The 25,047-nt window shown below is 39.5% G+C and overlaps 1 protein-coding gene across 8 annotated transcripts; it reads left to right on the forward strand.

Moving 5' to 3' along the window:
- The first annotated feature begins 1,696 nt into the window (after window positions 1–1,696).
- On the forward strand, window positions 1,697–24,723 carry Tial1 (TIA1 cytotoxic granule associated RNA binding protein like 1). Of its 8 annotated transcripts, none has more exons than XM_052762305.1 (13): window positions 2,136–2,189; window positions 4,708–4,769; window positions 8,479–8,575; window positions 15,481–15,630; window positions 15,863–15,917; window positions 16,052–16,139; window positions 18,009–18,084; window positions 18,859–18,967; window positions 19,737–19,832; window positions 19,933–20,017; window positions 20,224–20,347; window positions 20,681–20,820; window positions 21,948–24,723. In XM_052762305.1, exons 3-13 carry the CDS (start codon window positions 8,564–8,566, stop codon window positions 22,072–22,074), a joined length of 1,062 nt encoding a protein of 353 aa, XP_052618265.1. In that variant the 5' UTR covers window positions 2,136–2,189; window positions 4,708–4,769; window positions 8,479–8,563; the 3' UTR covers window positions 22,075–24,723. The 8 variants fall into 8 exon arrangements, with proteins under 8 accessions (XP_052618268.1, XP_052618267.1, XP_052618262.1 ...); XM_052762306.1 differs by having other exon boundaries at window positions 2,143–2,189; window positions 15,532–15,630; XM_052762308.1 differs by lacking the exons at window positions 4,708–4,769; window positions 21,948–24,723 and adding an exon at window positions 20,526–20,584 and having other exon boundaries at window positions 1,697–2,189; window positions 20,681–20,794.
- Window positions 24,724–25,047: the final 324 nt, after the last annotated feature.

Raw genomic sequence — 25,047 nt, forward strand, 5'->3', positions numbered from 1 at the left:
TGTAAGGCAATGGTCACATTGAGTTCATAGTGAGGAAGCAGAGGGAGATGAATCTAAAAGATGACTTAAATGTGACAGCTGGATTTGCCGACATGTACCACTACATAGTGAGTTCGAGGCCAGTCTGATCTACCCTGTCTCAAAAAGGGTCTTGAATTCCTGATCTTCCTGAGAGCTGGATTTGCTGACATATACCACTATGCCTGGCTGAATTTGTCTTTCTGACCTCTAGGACTGTAAGATAATGCATGTTGGTTTAAATTTATAAGTTGTTACAATAGCAACAAGAAATATATGGACTAGGCATGGGTCAGTTATTGAATTATGGTTATGATTAATGTAGTTCTATCCCTAGGTACAACACCCCACCCCCGACCCTAGACAGAGTTTCTCTGTGTAACAGCCTTGGCTGTCCTGGAACTCACTATGTAGACCAGCCTGGTCTTGAACTCACAAAAATTCCCCTACCTCTGCCTCCCCCAGTGCTGAGATCAAAGGGGTGTGCCATCACGTTCCGCTTCAACGTTTTTTAAAAAAAGATAAAACCTCTGAATGGCTCTTCATTGCCGGTCAGCTAAAGCTCTGAGTCCTCAGTCCAACAGATTCTTGATGTGATTCTACCTCCCCCCCCCCCCTTTTTTTCTTTTTGAGATAGGGTTTCTCTAGGTAGTCCTGGAATTCACTCTGTAGACTAGGCTGGCCTCACCGAGATCCGCCTGCGTCTGCCCCACGGGGTGCCGGGATTAAAGGCGTGTGCCACCACCGCCCACCACCGCCCGGCTCTACCTCCTCTCTTGCCCTAGTAACTCAAGACTAGCACTCCATATCCAATACCTCATCCAGACCATGTTTTAGCACAGGTCTCAGGCTCTGAGCCTCTTTGCTGTTTTCACTGATTATTAGTTTTTGATGAGATCTTGGTATGTAATTCCAGGATGGCCTTAAATCCATTATCCTCCTGCTCAGCAGTACTGTGCGCCACCACGCGATTTTTTTAGTTTTAACTAGGAGTTTGAAAGGGAGGTAGAGGCACAAGTCATTTTCATGAGGGATTGCTCTTTTCCCCCTTACCCACTAATCCGATGATATAATGGGTAGCGATCCCTCTGGAATTTGTAAAGCAAGTTACAAGAGGTGTACCTAAACTAGAAAGGCCTATCTTGCAGGAAAACATGCTCAAAGACGAGGCTGGCTCTGGTGCAGCCCGATGTCCACCACAGTCCCCCTGGGTCCAGTTCAGAGTTGCCTCTCTCCTGCCCGTCGCGTGAGACGGCGGTTGCTGAACACGGACCATTAGTTCTGAGGCCGGCGTTGCCTGACTGGGGAACCACGCGGACCCATCACACCTCCTGCTCCGCAGTTGAAGAAACCGCTCTGGGGCTGGACGGAGGCGGAGCAGAAGCTCACACTGGGCCAACAGAAGAGCCTTAAGATGCTAAAAGCGGTCCTAGGGCGGTCCCCGGCGCGAGGCACTCTGGGATTTGTAGTTTTCTTCCCGGACAGCTCCTCTCTCTTTTCGGCCGCCCGCCTTTTAATCCTCGCTCTCTCCCGGCACACCGACTGCTTTATCAAGGCACTTCCTCACCTACGACTACACTACCCAGAAATCTCTCCTTCGCGCTCGGGCAGGCGCTCGGTCTTCCTTGGACTACAGTTCCCAGAAGGCCACTGGCGAAGGGCTTCCCCCGCTTTCCCGGGACCACAATTCCCAGAGACTTGACTTCGCGGCTTTTCTCTCTGTGTTCTGTCTCTCTTGGAGCTGGCTAGGCCAGTAGGCCCACAGCGACGACGTGGTCTGTGGTGTCCAGTGTCAGGGTGTACTCTTCTGCGAGTTTTCTGTTCTTTCAGCCACTTTTGACGGACAGGCCGTCGCAGCTGGCCTGAGCAGTGACCTGGCGGGCCGCGCCTGCGCCCTGCCGCGTTTCCTGCCTGGCTGGTGGCGGCGGCCATTTTGTTCGTTCTCCTCCTCCTCCTGCTCCTCCTGGTTGGAGCTCAGTGTCCGGAGCGGGCTGGGGGGAGCGGACCGGAGAGCTGGGTTCGGTACCTTTTCCTCTGTCCCCAGCCGGAGCCCGGAGCCCCCCTCCCCTTCCTTCCCACCCCCTCCCCTCCCCAACCCTGCCCTCCCCCTTGTCCCGGGATCACTCCGTCGCACCCACCATGATGGAAGACGACGGACAGCCCCGGACTCTGTGAGTACCCGAGACCGGGGGTGCCAGGCACCGAGCTGCCCGGGCACGCGGGATGCTGAGGGAGGGAGCGGGAGACTGGGACCCGGAGCCGGGAGCCCGGCATTGAGGTGGCGCGCTGCGAAGTGCATTCCTCGTCTGTCCCCCTTTCCTAGAGAAGGAAGCCCTCCCTTCCCCCCGAACATAGTTAACTTCGTAAGGTCTAGGGCTCGACGCGACCTTTCCCTCCCGAACCCTTCTTTCCACACTCTTCCTAGACTGGGCTTGTGCACGGCTGAGGCTGTCAGACCCGGGAGAGCTCGGGTTCTCCCGGTGCGGCTTTGGGGGCTCCGGGCTGAGCCGGGAGCTGTGGGTCTCTACGGGGGCAGGGCTTGGCGGGGGTGGGACCTCTGCTGCATCCTTTGGCTTAAGCACTCAGACTCAGTCCACGTCCTCCGCCGTCCACGTCCTCAGCTTCAGTCGCTCCGGGTCCTTTTCCCTAGCCTACAACTCTTGAACCAGAGGAGCCCCTTGTCCCTTTCTGCCCCACGTGCCCCACGCTGTCAGAAACACTCGCTCAGCGCCCTCTGCTTTTGAAATGCCAAAGAGATTGCTTTTTGCCGCCGTGCACCACCTCTGTCCCTTGGATAACGAAGTTTACTTTGAGCGCTCACTACGCCAAACTGACAACCAGTTAAACTCCTTTCGCTCAGTTGGTGATGCCGCTTCCTAATCGGTTTGTGCGTCAGGACCATCAGAGTTCGATAAAAGGATGTCTTCTCCCGCTATTTGATGCGTGTCTTTTGGGTGCCTTTTTTTTCTTTCCCGCGGTCTAGCTGTTGTATTTCACCTGATGCCCAATCTAATGAATGAATTGCATCTTCCAACCGCTTAATTGGCGTTTCCCTTCCTTTCCCAATGCAGAATGATGACTCAGCGTCTGTATTCCTTTCCAAATAGTGTGGCACTCTTTTTTTTTTTTTTTCCTTCGTCTGAGTAATTTCCAATTCATTGTTTAAAGTGAGCACCTTGGGTTTTCCCAGCCGCTCCAGGCCTACTACTCCTGCCTGGAGTAAGTACATACACAGTCAGCCTGCTGCATTGTCTCTCTTGCCTCGCTCTGCCTGGTATTGATTGATATGATGATCAGAGTCCACTTGGCTGGGTTAGCTGATGGGGAAAGTACTTTTTGGGGAATGGACGACGGTGAACGGACACTAAGGACCTCTGACTAGCTTCTCAGAGCTTCATTCTTACCACAGAGAATATGTTCAGTAAATAGTCAATGTTGACTACCTCCCCACTCCCCACCCCCATTTTTTAAACATCGTTTATACTTTCCATTCTTATTTCTCTTAACATGTTGTTTGAAAATTTTGAAAAACATCCTAAACATATCATACCCCTGAATGAAAAATTTGGTAGTAAAATTTGTGTGTGTGTGTGTGTGTGTGTGTGTGTGTGTGTGTGTTTTCATTTCTGTCTTCCCAGAAAAAAAGATAATTGAGACAAAACTTGAAATTTGTTCTTCAACGTTTGTTTAAGCCAAGGCTTGGTATTTAATAGTTAGCAGTGTGTAATTAGATAGAAGCAGCTGAGAAAGCTAGACTTAAGGCCTAGCAAGCCTACGTTCAAGGAAGATGGCAGTTACATTGTATCTAAAATACCTGACATGTCATCACTGCGTCATAAAAGCTACTGGATAATTGGTAAATTCTCATGTCTCATTTACTGCATCTATTTGTTCCTTAGGGGTTTCTTAGCATGTGTCTGTTACATAGTATGCCTTTTCCCCCTTTTATTTCTGTAAATTGTCTTTGCATCCACTGTCAGATCTTCTCTTGACCAGAGCTAAATTTTATTATTTCATACATTTACCATCTTGGATCTTTTGGGGTTTTTGTTGTTGTTGTTTTTGTTTTTTGTTTTCTCTAAAACACACTGCAGGTGTCTGTGTTTGGTATCTCAATCTGTGATGTGTACATATGAGTGAATAAACATCTTAAGCTCTGTTGTTCCTGTATGTCAGTATGTGTTTATTATATCTTCCTTTTCCCACTTTTCTCCATGGGAAGTCGTGGTTGGGTTTTGTTTTGTTATTAAATACAAGGACTATTGCTCCCTAGGTCGTAACCCTTCCTGCACTTAGTTCACTCCTTGGACCATAAGAGGTACTCAATAAGTATTTTCAAGTTGTACTTCTTTGGTTAAATTAGTGTTTGGTTAAATTAGTGTTAAGCATTATTTTTTCAAAGTTCTGATTGACTTAAATTATAGGCGGACATTGTCATACTTATTGAAGTTTGATGATATCAATGATATCAATTAGTGTGTAAACCTAATGTAAAGTCTTGACATCAAAGCAAATGTTTAATAGGATTTGATTTTGTGTATGAAGAGCCTATATTTTGCATTGTGATCTATGGATTAGGTTTCTCAAGTGGCTATTATGTTTTAAAACAATGTACTCTAAATAAAGTTTTATCTTAACGTGTTTACTTTAAAATGCCTGTGTGTTACTAGTAAGGTTTTCTTCCTGCAGACACACACAAGCTAAGACATATGGTTCTATCTTCAGAAAACAATATGGTGTTTATAGCCTAGGTAGGTCTTTAAATATTCATTATCTACAGTATTACTAATTTATTTGATGATATTTAAAGTGGTATAGAATTGCCTTGATGTTGAGTCTGAAATCTTATTTGCCATATACTTGCTTTAAAGGTCTGTTTTCTGATGTTCCTCATTTTCATTTGGTATTTATTTTGAGGTATTATGTAGTTAGTGATCTTAAAACCAAACAATGAGATGACAATATGTGATACTGGTGTTTGAAGTGGACTAGCCTCCTTGTAGGACATGTTTCAGTCTTGGGTTGTGTCTTTGCAGTGCAGTGATTTCATCTGTGGTATCTGAGCCCACAGTGTGTCACTAAATTATTATAGCGATCAATTGTAGTTTATTTGGTGTACAAAAACCCTAGAAATTGTGTGACTAGGATAAAACCATACTATTCAATGCCATCCTTTAAGGCTAATTATTCTTCCTTGATACTCAGTAACAAGGAGGAACTAAACCTTTGATTTAGAGTGTATTCTGAACATCTGTGAACAAAGCAGAAGAAAACAATATAAGATCTCATAGACTTGCCTGCACCATTGATTTAGCTATATTGTGGCTATAATCAAGCTGGTTCAACTTGGTCATCTTTGTTTCTTTAAAGCTTGTATGGGTCCATCCTTTAGAGGTCCTTGATCAGGTTAGTTACCCTACGCTATGGTGCCTTTCTTCAACTTTACCTCCTTCCTAAAATCAAGTAGTGACAGCTTGTACAGTCCTTTAGAGGGCTATTGAGGGTTATTGTTGAATATCTCCTTTTGTATAGGAACTTGTTAAGAATAATTGAAAAACTACAACTACCTTTATGGAAATTTAGCCCTACAGTATTTTGTATAAAAGTGCTGGTAATTTCAGCCTTGGTGGGGTTACTTTTTAGAGTGAGAGCACGTTCAGTGGAAAAGCTGTCATTAGCTTTCTGCAGGGCATGGTGTTCTTAATTTCTGCCCAGTTGGACATAGGAAGTAGTTCACTGGCAATGTGAACTTCTGCCTGCTGTGAAACTGCCAAGTTTTCTAGTCTCCATTGGATCTTAGACCCAATGTTAGGGATAAAGATATCATTTTCAGTTATTAATGTTTCAGTTCCTACAGTTCCTGTTCTTAGAAGACAAAATAGACTGTAAGGTATGCATTTTCCTTATTTTTTCCTTGAGTTAATCATTTTGGGATTTTTTAAGTGTTTTCTGTTACTATAAGAACTTAAGCTGTTTGTCTTCATCTGTGTTTTGTACATATTCTTTGGGTAAAAATTGCATATTTAAAAACTTGGAACTTTAGAATATACTTACTACTAAGCTGCAGCAGAAGGTGAAGTATAGAAAATATTGTTTGAAAGAAACAGATATCAAATTCAGTAAGCTACAAAAGATGATGCTTCCTAGGTTCAGTGTTGAATTTTGTCTTAAATACCTTTGTTAGAATTATTCTGGGGTGGGTTATGTTTTGATAATGTAAAAGGCACAATATACTACAGTATTTTTGAGAATATAAATTATGCCACTGTTAGATACATAAATTACAGAACCTTGAGTAGAAAAGCCAGTCTAAAATTAGATAAATGTAGGTGAAATTATATACTGAATTGTATCTTTTTCATCTTGACAAACTAAGATGTTCTCTGTGTTACAGAAGGCTTTGTATGTTTTTACAATTTAGTCTGCTGCTTTACGGGTTAACTCTTAGAAGTACTTGAAAAATAGGATATCTTAGCACTGGACTTTTTTATGAATATTTCATGGCATTCTAAACTGGAATGTTAACAGTTTTTAATCTTTGACAGTGCTGGATATGGAAATTAATTATAGACATCAATGTGCCTCTGGAACCTGGGAGTTCCCTGACTGATTGGAAATGGGTTGACTTAGAGTGAAAGTCTTGTTAAAAACAAAAACAGCTTTATTGTGACTTAGCTAAAACATCAACACAAACTTAAAACTGTTTAAATCATCGAAATTTTGCTATAGTAAAATGATGTTCTATTGTTTATTTTTGTTACTGGCTAGCTTCACTTTAAAAATCACTGTTTTCCCTTGCCTCTGCAGACTAGTCTGGGCAGATGAACCAAGTGTTTAGAAAATCAAGATCACTTGCTCATTTTCTTTATCCTGGGTCTCTTACAAAAGGAAGTTATTCCATGGTTACAGGCTCATAAAGTCCCTGTGAGTGAAAAGGGGCAAACAGTTATTTATGGCTAATTCATAATCCTTTAACTATTTGCTACTGCTGGAAAAAGAATTACTGTATGGCCTACAGTGGGTCAGCTCCATTTAATTATAAGGAAAGATGGCATACTAGACCTAAACCAGTTTGTCAGCTGGCTTATTCTTTTATTTCAGTAGCACTGGACTTGTATTTCAACCTTAGAACATGTATCCTGAGGTTATTGGTAATCACTGCTGTGATGTTCTTACCTAAGCTGGGAAGTTGCTACTCATTTTTTTTCCTGTTTTTTTTTTTTATTTTTTATTTTTAATTTTGTGTGTATGTGTGTGTGTGTCCCTGTGTGCATTACATGTGTATACATGTGGGTACACAGGTGCTGGAGGAGGCTAGAAGATGATGTTGGATCCCCTGGAACTGGAGTTACAGTCAGTTGTGAGCTGCCATACCTGGGTGCTGGGAACTGAACTGTGTCCTCTACACGAACAGCAAGCATGCTCTCAGTGGCTGGGCCACCTCTCTAGCCCCAGTTCCTACCCATTCTTAACCATTCATTTTAGGTTTTTCTTAAACCTTAACTTTGTCCAGCCCTTCTTCTTTTAGCATGTTTCATTTGAAAGCTTTGTGTGTATTTAACGGGGCAACTGTTGCGAGCCTTATTTGGTCTCAGCACTGTTTCTTGATGTTATATTGTGGTCAGAAAAGTAAAATGGTGTCCTTTTACTTCCCAGAAGAAACTGTGTCACATTTTACAAGTAATGTTTTGGCTTATGAAGTGGTTCATGAGAAATGAACATTTAAGGTGTTATTTGTTGAGAATCAGAAAGACTTTGGCAACTTATTGAGATAAGTTAAATCCATAGTGTAAGATATAAATCAAGTTGTATAAGACATAAACCAAGGTGGTCATCTCTTGGGGGTTAGGTGGTGATTTTTCTTTTTTCTCATTAAAATTTTTAATCAGGGAAAAAAAAACCCTCAAACCTTTAAATATTCAGTCAAAAGTATATTTGGGTCTGTCTTAATTTTTCTCTGAATTTCTAAAGAACTCTTCTTGAATTTCTTTTGTTTGTTATCTAAAGATGGTTTTGTTGATGCTGATAGGAAGTTTCAATTATTCAGTTCCATTGTTCTTAAAGCAGTGAAGATGTACCATCACTAACAGTCTTCTTTAGCCCAAACTGGAGCAGACCCTAGCTCCTCCACCCCACCCACCCTCTGCTTTGCTAGGACAACTTGACTCTCATTCTCTTCTTTGATCATGTCATTGTTTTGGTTGGCAGTGTTAAGATGAGCCCACTAACAACTACTGTCTAGTATTAATTCATCATCAAGATGTTTCAGTATTCAGTATTATATTTATATTACAAATGATTCTGAAGTTGAAAATATAGCTATCATAGGCTTAACTGGAAAAAATTTATCATAGATAGGAACTTGAAGTAAAAGATAATGAATTAAATAAACACATTAGAGCTGTAACTAAAGAAACATTGCTGATAATTTTTTTTTTTCTCTCTCTCTCTCTCATTTAGATACGTAGGTAACCTCTCCAGAGATGTGACAGAAGTCCTTATACTCCAGTTATTCAGTCAGATCGGACCCTGTAAAAGCTGTAAAATGATAACAGAGGTAAGATCTTCGGTTAGGAGTGTCCTCCGCTGCCTGATGTTGAACATTTGTAGATGATACACGAGTTGATTGACACCATTTAAAACTTCATTTTAATTTAAGCCTCAAATTATTCTGTGGGAGAAATTTATGTTTGTGGTATTGACTTAATCCGTTGATTTGGCCAGTAAGCTAGTTGAGGAGGCAAAGACCCTGCGTGGTTATTGCATAGTCCTTCATGTAGTTAACGTCAGGTGATCTGCTTGTAAATAGCCATCTGGGAAAGATGTAAGATGATGGTGTTTCACATACTCCAGTGCAAATACTGAGAACTCAGTCTGCATTTCAAGTTCAGGGACTGGTAAGTGTTGAAGTCAACATTCGGTTATTATGTGCACAGGGGAGCAGCATGCCTCTTATGTGTCTTTAGTAAATACTAAGGTCTGAACAACATAGGAATTTAAACTGTTATAATCATTTTATTTGGGCTAGGGATGTAGCTCAGTGGTAGAATATGTACTTGTAATATGAAAGGCCCTGGGTTCAACCCCTGGGTACCAAAATAAAATCCAAAAGGTTTGTCTTATTTTCAAAGAAAAATTTTTACTTTGCTCAGTTAAGACTCTAGTTGTACCTAGTGATGCATGTGTCAGTTACTCTTTTCTTCCTTTCTGCTTATTTATCAAATTTTTTTGACTATTGTGTACTAGATACTATGGTAAGTGCTAAGAATCCAGTGATGAATAAGAGAGTTCCTGACCCCATAAGATTTTACAGGCTTGTAGGAGACTGAAGTCAACACTCACGTAGGATATAGACTTAAGTGCTAGGGATCAGATAGCTTAAGCTGCTGTGGGACCATGAGGAGAATATCCATTGTGGTTGTGGGTCAGGGGAAGTAGCTACTAGGGGTCAGAGCACAGACTAAAGGATAGTGGATACTCTCCTGTAGTGGAGTCTGAGGAAGAAGGATTTGGAGAGAAGAATGTTGATGGATCCTATGGCAGAACAGGAGTGTCTGTGAAAAAGAAAAACCAGACATCTGTTTCCTGTTAGAATTGTATTCAGTAGATGCATAGGTGGAATTAGTCAGAGAGATGCCAGTAGGTGATGAAGCAAGAGTGTTTGAAACCGTTGTTCTAGTATTTGAAACTGGTGTTCTAGTGTAGAACTGTAGAAATCTGTCAAAAGCATTGACCTTTCTAACTTTCTATGATAGTTACCTTTTATTCTGGTATGTATTGTCCCTTCTTTTCATTCCTAACTTTGATTGTACATTTATTCTTTCATTAATGGGAAATACATTTTTCATGGGCACTATTGAAGGCACTGTGAACATAATGGAGAAGCAAATGAAGTTCCAGAAGAATAGAGATAAGAGCCATGGAGAGAATAAGTGTTCTATGATGACCAAGTGGCCGATGAGGCTAAGGCCACATGTAAGGGAAGATGTCACTTCTCTTAGTCTAGGCAGGAATATCAAGATGGTACCATCTGTGTTAAAGACTGGAACAGAGGAAAAGCAAATAGCAAAGGCTTTACCTTGGTACAGAGGGTGACTGGAGTCAAGTGGGTGGTAAAGGGTAGTGGTGGGGACGGAGTCTAACAAGGTAGATAAGAATCACAGTAACATAGGACATTGTGGGCCATGACAGAGTTGAGATTGGAATGTCACAACATTGGAGAGATTTAGCCAGGGAGAAGACAGGGTTTAATTTTGTTTTGCTTTGATTTGTTTTTTGTTTAGTTTTGTTTTCTCGAGACAAGGTGTTGATGTGTAGCTTTGGAGCCTGTCCTGGATCTCATCCTGTAGACTAGGCTGGCCTTGAACTCACAGAGATCCGCCTGGCTCTGCCTCCCGAGTGCTGGGATTAAAGGTGTGCGCTACCACTGCCTGGCGTTTAATTTGTATTTTTAAAATAGTTTTGTGTGGAGGATTGTAGGGTACAAGAGCAGTGGAAAAACCAGGCAGATTTATTGTGCTGGTCTATGTAGAGATGATAGATTGTTGACTTTGAGTGGTGGTGAAGAAAGACAGTAGGGAAATTGAGAGTTTCTATTTTGGAGGTGAGAGCAATAGGAGTAGAATGTCTATAGGAGTCAGGGGGGAGTCAAGATTCTTGTCAGTGCAGTTGTGCGGGTGTTAACATGCTACTTGCTAAAATGGGAATGACTGAGAAAGGCACAGGATGGCTGGGGGAGTGGTGGCAGTCAAGATTTCTGCTTTGGCAGTGTTAAATTTAAGATACACTTTGGCTATACAAATGGAGGCAGTTGGAAATGAGTTTGGAATTGTGGAGAGACCAGTGCTGAAGTGCACAGTAATTTAAAGCCATAGTACTAGGTAAAATCCCTAGAGAGAGATGGTGGAAGAGAGCAGGGGCCTGAGGTCTGAGGCCTGCAGCTTGGAACAGCTCAGCATTCAAGAGTTCCGGTCAGAGTTAAGGAGGGACAAACAGCCTTCTGAAACATCCTCCAGTGAGGAAGTGGGGGCACCAGATATGGTGTGGCACCAACGGAAGAGAACGTTTGTAGGAGGGAGGATGGTTGTCAGCTATTTTGGATGTGGAAGAGCAGAAAAGAGATGAGGCGGTGGAGAGTCACTGGTGAGTTAATGCACAGGCTCAGTGACTGGGTTGGCTGGGATGGCAATGGACTTGAGTGACTTCAAGGATGCAGAGGATGGAGGAAGTGGAAAGAGTCTCTAGAACTTTTTTGAGAGACATTTGATAAATATTTAACAAATATTTTAAAAGTCTGTGTATACAGACATTTAAGGAATAGAACTCTTTACAGCTTAACCATGTCTTACAGTTCCTAGATTTGAACTTGTAAATAGTTTAAAAATCTCTTGTTTTTCTGTTTTGACATTTATGTCATCCAACAATGGTGACCAGACTAATTAAGGTAAGGACTCAACTGATTGTTAGAGTGTTGCTTGGCAGTGGTCTAGGTAGGACATTTCTAAAGGACATGAACTGTAGGAAGGAATACCTAACATCTGGACAGCTTCCTTTATAAACTTGATTTTGTTATATAAGGAATCCTGTTCTTAACCGAGTGGTGGTGGCACACACTTGGGGGCAGAGGCAGGAGGATCTCTGGGTTTGAGGCCAACCTGGCCTAACAAGCGAGTTCCAGGACAGTCAGGGCTACATACAGAGAAACCCTGCCTCAAAAAACCAAATAAATAAATAAATCCCACAAAAAGAATCCTGTTCTTTGTTTTATGATTTCTTTTTATTTAGTCTTTATTGTTGAAATGGGTCTTGCTACGTAGCCCTGAAACTTACCATGCTGTCCTTGAATATGATATCCTTGAGTGCTGCGGTTGCAGGCCTGGGCGGCCACATCCACCTGTTTTGATTTTTTTTTTTTAATTTATTAGATGTTATCATAGATTCTAGTTTTCATAATATAACAATATACAATATATATGTATATATACATATAAAATCTCTAATGTTAAGACAAAGGGGTTTTTTTTGTTTTTTCAAAACAGGGTTTCTCTGTGTAACAGTCCTGGCTGTCCTGGAACTCACTTTGTAGACCAGGCTGGCCTTGAACTCACTGAGATCCACCTGCCTCTGCCTCCCCAGTGCTGGGATTAAAGGTTGTGCACCACCACCGCCCAGCAACATTAAAGGTTTTAACATCTGACAGTTCAGTTGGGGTTTGACTTAAGTTTTAAAACATGGATCAAACAATGTGATATAAATATTTAAATACAGTAGTCTTCCCTTACCTCTGATCAACTTCAGTTCAAAATGGAAATGGAAGTGGAAAATTTCACAAGAGAACAATTTATAAGTTTGGTTTTTGTTTTTGAGATAGAGTCTCTCTATATAGCCCTGACTGTTCTGGAACTTGCTATGTGAACCAGACTGGCCTCAAACTCGCAGAGATCCACCTGCTTCTGCCTCCTGAGTGCTGGGATTAAAGGCGTGCGCCCCCACATCCAGCCCAATTCAAAAATTTTAAGATGCAGATCTGAGTGGTGTGGTGAAATCCCTCCCTTGGTGTCCAGAATGAGATACAAAGTATTTCTGTGTCCAACATGTTAAGGTTGTACGTGCTACCCACCCATTAGTCACTCAGTGACTGTCATCAGATGACCAAAGCATCTATTTAGTACTCATGTTCCAGTAACTTGAAGTTAATAATGGCCTCAGTGTGGAGTAATGCTGATAATTCAGAAATCCCAAAGATAAGACAGAAAGTGCTTCCTTTAAGTGATGGGTGAAAATTCTGAAGTTAGTAAGAAAAGAAAACTACATGCTGAGTTTGTGAAGATTAGCAATAGGAGTGAAAAATGAAAAAAAAATTAATCCTAGTTTTACTGTCCTAAAACTCCACTTAGCATGTGCTGGCAACAGTGTGTTAAAGATGGATAGGCATGCCTGGCCAGCCAGAGTCACGTGGTGAGACCTTGTCTCAAAAACAAACAAACAAACAAAAGATGGAACAGGCATTATAAGAAAAACAGTATAGCAGGGTGGTGGTGGCACATGCCAACCTGGTCCAGGGTTACACAGAGAAACCCTATCTTCAAAAACAAAAAAAAAAAAGAAAGAAAGAAAGAAAAGAAAAAACAGTATATTATTATAGATTTCAGGTATCCATTGGGATCTTAGAACTTTTCCCCACAGATGAAAGTCACTGTACACAACCCACACAGAGTATGAAAATATCAATATGAACATACAAGAGCTGGTCTGCTACTGGTTAGATGAAATTGCTATTACTGTGCATGAATATACTAGTTTCCTAAAATCCGTGATGGTTTTATATTATTTTATTGAGATAGGATCTCACGATATAGCCCTGGCTGTCCTGGAACTGCTATGTAGACTAGGCTGGCTTTAAACTTGAACTCATTTAGATCCACCTGCCTCTGCCTCTCCATTGCAGGGCTTAAATGTATGCTCCACCAGTCCTGGTCCAGGATGGTTTTTGGTGGTTGGTTTTTGTAGTCTGCCAATCTTCAGTGAACGTGTCTGGTAAACATTCACTCTTTCACAGGAGAAACTTGATTTGGAGTCTTTGCTCTACCTTTCTCTTGTCATGTGGGTATGAGAATAGGGTTTTGTATGACAGCCCCTAACTTTCTTTTCATTGCTAATGATCCTCTCCCCCACCCCCACCCCCACCCCCAAGGAAATGCCTCTGGGTGCTACATCTTTCGTTTTTGTTTTGATTTTCAAGACTAGGTTTCTCTGTGTAGCCCTGGCTGTCCTAGAACTTGCTCTGTAGACCAGCCTGGCTTCAAACTCACAGAACTCCATCTGCCTCTGCCTCCCTAGTGCTGGGATTAAAGGTGTGCACCACCACTGCCTAGCTGGTTGCTACATCTTTTTGGATTTTTCTACAGAAATTTTCTGGGATGAAAAACATTGGTTGTTGAAAAGATCTTTATCTGGCATTTTTCTTCCTAGTAATTGCACATAGAGCATATAGTCCATGTTATTCTCTTAGGACATTTTACATTAAATAGTGTTGAACGTTTTTAACCTGACATAAAGAGCTGCTGGCCGGTATAGGTTTCAGTTTTATAAAAATATATCCATTTTTTAGGTAGCTGTGATTTCTTAGCATCCTTATTAGTTATGTATTTACCAACAAATGAAGTTTTTTTTTTTTTTTGTTTTTTTATCTTGGTGTTTTGTGGTGCAGAGTTGTAGCTTTGCCCTGGGTTTACTACATATTTATTTAGTTACTTGGTTTTAAGATGCTGGTAGCAACCCAGGCCCTAACACATGCTGGGCGATCTTGCTCTACCTCTGAGCTGTGCCACCAGGCTAGAATATGTGAGCACACTTTCAGCAGTTACGTTCTAGGTCACTAGTGTAGTTACTGGACACTGGAAGACATATTCAAAATATCTTCCATCTCCAGTATGTGTGTGTACATATGCTAGCCTTGAATTTACAGTCTTCTGATCCTCCTGCCTCTGCTTCCCAAGTGCTAGAGTTTTAGCTGTGTGTAATCATGTCTAGCTATCATGTCTGTTTTGGAAGATGGAGAACTCATTTCAGTAACTAATTACAAATCTTGAATTTTTCTATTTTTATTCTTTCTTTCCTCTTCTAGACAAGGAATACGTTATATCCAATCTGTGTAGCAATACAAAATGTTGTAAATTGTAGTAGTTACCACCCTAGTTTTGATTAGAGGTAAAATTAACTCATTTCTATATATTTTGTTGGTTTGTTTTTTGAGACAGTCTATTTAGCCCCAGCTGTTCTGGAACTCTCTATGTAGACCAGGCTGGCCTCAAAGTCACAGATCTGCCTGCCTCGGCCTCCCGAGTGCTGGGATTAAAGGTGTGCACTATCATGCCCAGCTGCTTTTTTGTATTTTTTCCCTTCTAAGTCTGGAATATAGTATATGAAGGATTGTAATATATAAGTAGAAATCAGCCTTTTAAATTAATGTTGGAGCTAGGTGGTGGTGGTGGCGGTGGTGGTGGTGGCGGCGGCGGCGGCGGCGGCGGCACATACACACCTTTAATCCTTTAGCCCTTGGGAAGCAGAGGCAGGCAGATCTCTGAGTTTGAGGCTAGCTCGCTCTACATAGTGAGTTCCAGGACAGCCAGAGCTACACAGAGAAACTGTGTCTTGAAAACCAAAACCTAATAATAAGAATAATGTTGGAAGAAAAGAGCAGTGATAAGAAACAGTCCTCACTAAGCCTGAGGTAGGTTTAGGGCTAGTTAAAGGTTCTGTCTTACTATACATACTTCACCAGACTTGCCTATTTTAATTCTCACAGTCATGATTCTTTTCTACTTATGTGGCTCTGCTTGAATACAACAGTATTCTGAGGTTCAGCTTAAGTCTTAAGTGTTAGGCTTTCATAAGCTTATACAATCTCACCTTGTGCATTCCTAGCTGTCAGTAATGTTTTTTCCTGGATTTTCTTCTCAGCAACCCGATAGCAGAAGGGTCAACTCTTCTGTTGGATTTTCTGTTTTGCAGCATACAAGCAATGACCCATATTGCTTTGTGGAATTTTATGAACACAGAGATGCAGCTGCTGCATTAGCTGCTATGAATGGGAGAAAAATTTTGGGAAAGGTAAGCTAATGGGATGATAGCATCCAGTAAATGTGTATGTTTGCATGTTAAATCAGTCTGTATTCTTTCTTAGTGGGATTTAAAATAGACAGTCGGCTACTGAGTGATCTCTATTCAGCCTAGTGCCTTTGCACAAATAATCCAACTTGATAAATGATTTATTAAGTGGTAAGTGTTAACAGTTCATAATGACATGCCTAATAATTGTATTAAATATAATCTTTGTTTTTAGGAGGTCAAAGTAAACTGGGCAACAACACCAAGTAGCCAGAAAAAAGACACTTCCAGTAAGTACTCCTGCAGCATTTCACTGTGGAAGCGTAAGTTAGCCTGGCAGCATTACCAGCTTACCTAAGGTTTTGTCCTCCTTTAGTGTTGCCTGATTTCTTAAGTATTTGATTACCAAATGCTTTGATTTCAGATCACTTCCATGTGTTTGTTGGGGATTTGAGTCCAGAAATTACAACAGAAGATATCAAATCAGCATTTGCCCCCTTTGGTAAAATATCGTAAGTATCATAATCAATGTCGGACTCAGTAGTGATAGGCAACACTGTACAATTAACTTGTAGTAGAATCAAGGTTTTCTTTCTCTAGTTAGTGTGTTTTTCTTTGGTTTGTACTTTTCTTGTTTTGGTTTGTTTTGTTTTTTGAGTAGATGTTGTTGCAAATGTTTATGTCATTTCAGTGTTTGGGGTCTTGTTTTCAGATAATCCTGTGTATAATATGTTTTAAAATTTTAAGTGATTCTGTTGGTTATATTTAAAGCAAATATTTGGATGTTAAAACTTCCAGCTTTTTGTCAAATGTTTTTAAATCTTAATGATTAAGAATATTGGGTTAATTAAAAACTAAGTTATTTATATTGTGTATTTAACTTTTATCAGAGTTTATAAGTGTGGGGGGGGAATCTAGGCAAATCCTTGAGTATGGTTATGGTTAAATTGGAAATGTTCATGTTTAAATATAATGATAAGTGTATTTTGATATTTAGCTTTGAGAAAAAGTGATACTATTGCAATATTAAAATGTTTTTTTTTTCTAGATAATAAATATGGGATTAATTTGACTTTTGTTAGTGATAATTCATTCTGTTAGGGAGGGGACAAATATGGGTTGATTTTTTTAAAAAATATATATGCTCAAATTTTGTTATTTGATTAAATATATTGGGAAATTAAAAGTGGTTGCAAGTTTTGTAAAATGTCAGTTTATTTTTGATTAAAATTAATTTATTATATATTTGTCAGTTTAAATTAAATGTATGACTACAGAAATGTTTTAAGAACAACAACTTTTTTATTAACTTAGATAACTTGTTGTTCTATAGATTTATTTTATTTGTTAATTAAAGAACATTTAATTCTTAATTTTCTGTTTTGATATTTGCTTTGCTTTTTAATCTAAATGTGGTAAGTAGTACTTTTGTAAAATTAGTATAAAATGATACAGGTTGCTGTTTTTGATCTTTATTTATACCTGAGACCTGCAGTTTTTCTACAGTCCAAGTCACAATTAAAAGTAATAGCATTCTGGTTATTTTGCAGAATTGCTCATAAGAATGGACAGGATCTTGAAGGCTAACTGCAAGGAACTGTGCACACTGGAACTCAGTTGTAGATTTTTTTCTCATTTCTATTTATTCTTATTATACATTATTTATATATACATATTTTAGTATTTACATCTTAACATTCTATATTCAGTGGAGTTCTATATTTCCAATCATTTTAACTTACTCACTAAAATTTCTGTGTAAATTTGTTGTTTTCGTACTGGTGTGCTTAGCGTTGTTGTTAGTTTTTTATTCTCCTTTCTTAAATTTCTGAAAATGTCAATTTTTCAAAATTTACAGCTGCCCAAACTCCAAAATGATGATAGAGAATTGACCAAGAAAAATAAAGAAATCTGTTAACAGGCCATGTATGCCTTTTTAATTCCTATTTTTTCCTCTTTTTCAATTTTTTAATATTTCATATATTTTGTATCACTAGGCAGAAGACATTTAACTATTTAGATATTGCATGGTAAAGTAGTTAGCATTGTTGCAGTAATTTATAGACTCAGTAAATCTTAGAGGACACTAGCAAATAGAATATTAGAAAAGGAAATTTGTTCCTATTAATCTTCAGATTTGAGTATCTAGTTAGAAAGCACAGGTTATATGATTAGGTTGCATGTTTATTACATGTTTTTGTCCTACTGCTTTTTTCTAACAGGTAAAGAAGCATTAGGGAGAGTTCAGGAATGGCTGTAGTTAATTAGGGCTAACTGGAGTTTATTTAAAATGCTCACAATACAGTGTGTGTGGTTCCTTTTAGTTTTTAATTCTGAGGGTGACTTTTACTTCCCTCATTTAGCTGTGCTTCTTTTCACAGGGATGCCCGGGTAGTTAAAGACATGGCAACTGGAAAGTCCAAAGGCTATGGTTTTGTATCTTTTTATAACAAACTGGTACGTCCTTTAAATTAACTCAATTAAAAATCCTCTATTCTCTATTTAGTTGCTTCATTAAAAGTAATGATTGAAACTTAATGTGCTTGAATGTTAACTTAGAAATATAACTTGTATTAATAATAGAAAATAATTATTTCATTAACTTGAAAATGTCTAGAAAAGGCTACGGTGATAACACAATGAAGGAAGATTATTAAAATGCATTTGTGCGTTGGTAAAGGCAGAGTGAATTAGAAGTAAAACCCAAGATCAATAGAAGTGAACCAATGTGAGAATTATGTTCAATATTAACAAGGAAAATCTTTATTTTAATCGTTTCATCAAAACCATATTTTCATAACAAATATTGTTACAGCAATTATGTACGTATGTTAGCCTCTTTTTACATTTTCTTTAGCAAGTATTATATTACCATAAAATTAAGGCACTTAAAAATGACCTTGTAAGATTTCTTTTTCTTTTTACTCATTTGTGTGTATTGGAGAAAAATGATTTTGGGGTGATGAATGGGATTATCTTCTTTTCTTTATATTAATGAAACATAGTTCTTAAATCTAAACGTTATACTGGTATTTTGAAACCCGTTAAGTAAAAAGCAGCTTTATGGTTCAAGTTGTTTTATTGATAACATCTTTGTGTTTTGTGGACTCACAGATGATGAGATGTATTGGATTTAGCAGTGCCAGTTTTCCTTTTGTCTTACTGGGTCTTCTGTATCTGTTTTTGTTTCTAATTGCTCTTCCTGTCTTTCTTCTTCTTTTTTCTCCATAGGATGCAGAAAATGCAATTGTGCATATGGGGGGTCAGTGGTTGGGAGGTCGACAGATCAGAACCAATTGGGCCACACGTAAACCACCTGCCCCTAAAAGTACACAAGAAAGTAAGTTAATCTGCATGTATGTTGCAAGTATAGATTCTGTTCACACCATGTAACATTGTCTTAATTTCATAATATTTAATTTATTTAGTGTAAGTTTTACCTTGAATCTCATTATATGAACTTTAGATATAAGTACCTTTGGGGTAAGAACCAGCTGGTTTATTTAGAGATGAGATCTATATTTAAGGCTGAGGCAGTAGCTGAGTTGGTAGGAGTGCTTCTGCTTGCCTAACATTCACGAGGCCCTGAGTTTAGTTTCCAGCATCATATAAACCAGATATAGAGGCTCATGCCTATAATCCCAGCACCTTGGGAGTGGAGGCAGAAACAGAAGTTCAAAGTCCTCTTCAGCATCATAGTGAGTTCGAGCCTAGCCTGGGATACCTGAAACCCTACCCCCAATCTATTGAGTGATAGCATGGAGAAAAATATTTTGTTCCTCCTACTGGGACGTATCTTAACTGTGTGTAGCGCTTAACTGGGAGTGGTAGTGCATGCCTTTAATCCCAGTACTCAGGAGGCAGAGGCTAGCCTAGTCCACATAGTTCCAGGATAGCCAGGGCTACATAGAGAGATCCTGTCTCAAAAAACCAAAAAAATAAAATTTTAGAAGTGGTATATAAGCACAAAAGATGTGTGTGGTGCTGGGGATTGAGTGTGGGACCTTGCACGTTAGGCAAACGTTCTGCGACAGAGCTTCAATGTCAGCTCAAAAACCAGTTTTATAACACTGTCTAACAGTCCGGACTGTGTTATTTTCTCCCTCTAGCTAACACTAAGCAGTTGAGATTTGAAGATGTAGTAAACCAGTCAAGTCCAAAAAATTGCACTGTGTACTGTGGAGGAATTGCTTCTGGGTTGACAGGTACAGTATTTAGTTTAAAATCACCTTCAGCACTCTTAGTATAAATATCATGGTTAGCATGAGCTTTAAATATTTTCTTTGTATATTTTTCTTTGTATAGATCAGCTTATGAGACAAACATTTTCACCATTTGGACAAATTATGGAAATTAGAGTTTTTCCTGAGAAGGGCTATTCATTTGTCAGGTAATACTCCAACTATAATATCCTTACTCGTACATCTGCTTTAGTCCTCTCACTTACACATTGGATCCTGACTAGATGTCAGTTTACCTGCATACTGGGATTTAAGAAAATGCCAGCTGAAAGGTGTTAACCCATGAGTTCTATATTATTTGCCCAAGTTCTTAAAGAATGAAGACAAAGCCTCATTGGGTTTTTTTTCCTCCTAGATTTTCAACTCACGAAAGTGCAGCCCATGCCATTGTTTCTGTGAATGGTACTACAATCGAAGGACATGTGGTTAAATGCTATTGGGGTAAAGAATCTCCTGATATGACTAAAAACTTCCAACAGGTAATTCCATTTTTCTTGGCACTTTTTAAGGTTTCCGTCTTACATACCTACATAGGAGCTTTGGAAATTGTAAAATAGACAGTAAAATGAAGCATATAGCTGCTTTCAGTTAATTGTGTAAATGCTATTTCAAAATTGTTGTGCGTATTAACTGAATCTTAATACTTTCTTTCCGCAGGTGTCACCACCCCAATAAACTTAGCCAATGATAAATAACAGAGTCCTATTCACATAAGGGTGCTTACTTAGTTTTTCTCTTCCTTGTCTCCCACTCTTTCTTCACATCCGGTGTTTCTTTTTTGTTCCCTGAGACAGTCCTTTGCTTTCTCCTAGGTTGACTACAGTCAGTGGGGCCAGTGGAGCCAAGTGTATGGAAACCCACAACAGTATGGGCAGTATATGGCTAATGGGTGGCAAGTGCCTCCCTATGGAGTATATGGACAGCCATGGAACCAACAAGGATTTGGAGTAGAGTGAGTTGTTTTGGTTATTCCATTGTAGAAACAGATGAGCTTTTGGGGAAAGAGAAATCTGTGCTCTCCTAGGGGAGAGAGTCTTCTGAAAGGATGTTATGTCAAGGCGTTTGGGTTATAGATGTGATGTAACAAATCTCAGAAAATATAATTTGTAACAACACTTCATTGCAGAGATGGGGACGCAGTCTAACTTCTCTAAGCAGCTGGTAGAGTGACTCATTTATAGTAGTAGCGCTTAGAGGGTCTTTGTCTAGATATGCTCAGAAAGAGGTTTTTATGTTTGTTTGGCCTATAGAAGATACCTTGGGAACCTGTATGACATAGTGCAGTTTGCTTTGTGTGATGTTGGTAGAGCTTCAGTTTTTCCTCTAGGCTGAGCTAGACCTTTATTTTCACAGGTTTATTGAGAATACTGCAGGAGTCAAGGGCTGTAACAAGAGTACTGCCTCCTAAGTCATTTATTTTTATAAGACAGGGTTTCATTCTAGCCCAAGGTGGCCTAGATCTCACCCACTCACAGCAGTCCTGTCCCAACCCTCCAGGTACTGGGATGCAGATAGGAGGCCTTATACCTGGCTCACTTATGATTACTGTTATTACTAGTATAATTATTATATCTTTATTTTTGAGATAGGGTCTCTTTGTGTAGCCCTGGCTGTCCTGGATGTTTTGAGACAATCTCACTATAACTCTAAGCCCTGGTTGGCCTATAACTCTATATAGACCAGGCTGGCCTCAAATTCACAAAGACCACCTGCTTCTGCCTCCCAAGCGCTGGGATTAAAGATGTGCACCACCATGCCAGCCCTCATTTATATTTATTTTTTAAAAACCAGCTTTTAGGTGGTCTGCAGACTTGAGGTAAGGTGTGATTATCTTAACAAAGCTGGACTGGAGTGTAGGGCACTGCATCGCATAAACAAGGCCCTGGGTGTGATCCCCACACAGCACGAAAATACAAAGCAGTGAAAAGCTGTAAGATTTAATGGTGGTGCATGTACTGTTTGTTGTAGATTTGTGGTTTGTCTTTGTGTTCTGTGGTTAGACTGCCTGGTTCTGTATAGCTGTGTAGATTATCTTTTTCTTGTGTTTGCTGAAGATTGTTTTCCCCACTTTCTTCCAAGTCAATCACCTTCTGCTGCTTGGATGGGTGGATTTGGTGCTCAGCCTCCTCAAGGACAAGCTCCTCCTCCTGTAATACCTCCTCCAAATCAAGCTGGGTATGGAATGGCAAGCTTCCCAACACAGTGAGCTGGGACTCTAAACACAGTTGTAACTCACCATAAGCTGCAGTTTCCTGTGACATTCTGAAGACATGAAAAGTAAACATCGGAAAGTGAAAATATTTATTTTAAAGATTGAAATGTTTGGAACCTTTAGCACAGCCTTGCTTGGTGAAGGACACGTGTCTTCTAGTTCTGCCTTTTTAAGGTTTTGTTCATGATGGATATGAACATGATTTTTCTTTGTGTACAAAACAAAAATAAAGTCAATAAAGACAATTCTGACTATAAATTTTGATATAATAGGAGAAATGGGTAATACGTTTTGATTCTTAGACACTATTCCGTTTTTATCTTGCTGTTCAGTATTTTAACTCACTGTGTTTTTAAAAGTGCAAAAAAGGGAGTATCGTGAAACTGAGAATCACATCAGTTCGTCCTGAATTCTGATACTCCCCTCCCATCCCTGAGGTGGACCACATTGAAGTCAGCAGGCAAAGTGTGATTTCAGAAGAAATACATGATATGGGAATCGCTGTGGAAGAAATACTTATTTCTCTCTCTGTTAAAGAAACGAAAGCCAGACTGGAAGCTTGCAGCCTAAATAAGGAACAGCGTCTTGAGCGAGTGTTGGTGTCCACAGTAATACATATTTTTAAAACTTTCAAAGTGTTGGTTATCAAAAATGTAGTATATTACATTTCATTTTGGGGCAAAATTCCAAGTATGGTGTTTATATTAAAGTCAGACAGTCATACTTGTCTTTTACATGGAGTTCAAATGATAAACATTGTAAATATTGAATAACTACAGTGTTTCAAAAGCATGCTTCAACATAGAAGTAGCAGCAATGTAATTATTCGAGGTGACAAGTAACACAGTCTCACTGCAGTGAGTGCAGTGCTCAGTAACAATGTTTAAGGGACATTTTCAAGTTGGCCATGTAAAATTAAAATGACACAAACGACTACACAGAAGAAGCCTTAATTTAATTTCATACGATCTTTGATGCATTAGTGTATTCTAAATTGTAAGTGGAAGTAAGTTAGATTTGGGCTTTTGTTTTTTTTTTTCTTTATTTGGTACAAAATTATTTGATTAAAACCCAGTGATATGATTTCAAGTTTCCTATAAGTTGTATAGCACAATTTTTTTTTTTTAAATCTTGAGATGTTTTTAAAAATTAGATACATTTTGCCCAAGAATTTTTTTTAACAAGATTGCTAAAATATCTTATTTAGACAGCTTGATGTACCAATTTATAATTGGATATTCAATTTAAGTCATACACAAAGTTGTGACTTTTATTTCTAATTTGTTCTTTTTCCCTGTGGGGAGTGTGTGGGTGACAAGCCTGAACAGGCCTGAGTTGTATGTGTGCAGTTTGTAAATGAATCTGTTGGGAAGATGCGGGAGTTCGGGTGTGCTCCCACAGCGTTTTTCAGTCTGTGTGGATACAGTCTGCCTCATATTTCTATAACACAGGAATGTCAAATAGGTACAATCCTATGTGTTTCAATTGTGACAGCTAGGGGGTGCAGATGTTCTGGCAGTGTATTAACCTGTTGGCCCGTGTGTGCACAAGCGCGAACAACCCCTAACAGTTCAGTGGGAAGGTGGGTAAGATGCAGCTGGTGTCCGAACTCAGCCATTGGAGTCTAAAGATTAAGATAATGTGGTTTTATATATTGATGACCACAAAAATTCAGGTGTTTATTTCCTCCTTCACTTAGGAATACAGCCAAATGTATTCAGCATAAAAATTTACAGGGTCTGAAGTTTATTTTTGAGCCAAAATCTTATGTACCTTAGTTTTTTTTTCAGACCACAATGGCCCTGTGTTATACTCATTTATCACTAAATATACCCCCTTCTTTTGATCATCCTACCTTTGGGGGATGATCTGGAAAAGGTACTTTATATTTTATAAGAAGAAAACAAGAAGTTGTATTCTGCCCCTGAGTTAAGATTTTCATTAACCGTTGTGAAACTCAAACATCCTAAAGATTTTCTAAGTCGATAAATTGATAAGAGCTTATTAAATTAAAATTTCAGTTTGCCTTTTTTTCCCCTCTGCCAGTAAATGAAGTGGCTTATTGAGATAACCAATGGCTAACTCTAGCTGTAGTCTTTTCTGTTATATAGTCTATGATTTAGTAAAATTATCCAGAGTAGTTACATTGCCATAGTGAGCATGTGACTGACACGTCTTTTGTCTTAATTTGGATGAGAAAAGAGGGTTTCCTGATAAGTCAGTCACAGTCGCTTCACAGCACATAGTTTTAAGATAGAAAGGGACACGTCCAAACGAAGTACACCATTCTAGAGAGTACAGAGATGAAGCTTAACACGGGTGCAGACTGTCTTCTACTTGGGTTGGAGGCCGTGCCGTCTTAGTCCACTTTAAGCCTAAGAACTGTTGCCTTTTCCTTCCTGTGTTCATTAAGAACAGCAGAGACTCTTTGGCATGCAAGGAAATGTCTCTTCATAGTTTCTTGAGATTTATCTTGGTGTGTTTCTGCCTGCCATGTCTGTGCTTGAACCCTTCTACTCGCATTTCCCCGGTGCCAGTCCGTCTGGTCTTCATGTGTGCCGGCAGTGAGAGGCCTTCTAAAGCCAAAGCTGTAAACCACAGTTGAAGTAAGTCTGTCAATAAAGACGAGACTATGTAAGTGGCTTTTTCTTATTGTTGTTCATTGTGTAACTCTTCCAGGCTGCTGCGAGATAAGCAGTTTGCTTTTCTCAGCAAGGAGTAAGACATACCTACTGTTCCAGGATTTGGATTGTTTGTGTTAATTAAAATTCAAGCTCTGAATATGGAGGGACAGAAATTTGTATCCATGGGGTCAGTAAGGACTCAGTTACATAGACACAACACAGTAAATAAATAGGGTTCCCAGACTCTCCTCCAACTACTGGGCCCAAGGGATCTTCCTGCTACAGTCTCTGGAATAGCTGGGACTGCAGGTTTATACCACTGTGCCTGGTTTGCTTGGAAAAT

This window comes from Peromyscus californicus, unplaced genomic scaffold (assembly GCF_007827085.1).
Source record: "Peromyscus californicus insignis strain IS unplaced genomic scaffold, ASM782708v3 Scaffold_4__1_contigs__length_199733344, whole genome shotgun sequence".
NCBI classification, from domain to species: Eukaryota; Metazoa; Chordata; class Mammalia; order Rodentia; family Cricetidae; genus Peromyscus; species Peromyscus californicus.

Excerpts from the sequence above, each read along its gene's own strand:
- Tial1 (XM_052762302.1), top strand. The coding sequence starts at position 2,158 with ATGATGGAAGACGACGGACAGCCCCGGACTCT. Across the intron at positions 8,576-15,480 it reads GCTGTAAAATGATAACAGAG|CAACCCGATAGCAGAAGGGT; the intron begins GTAAGATCTTCG and ends TTTTCTTCTCAG. Across the intron at positions 20,348-20,680 it reads TGACTAAAAACTTCCAACAG|GTTGACTACAGTCAGTGGGG; the intron begins GTAATTCCATTT and ends GCTTTCTCCTAG.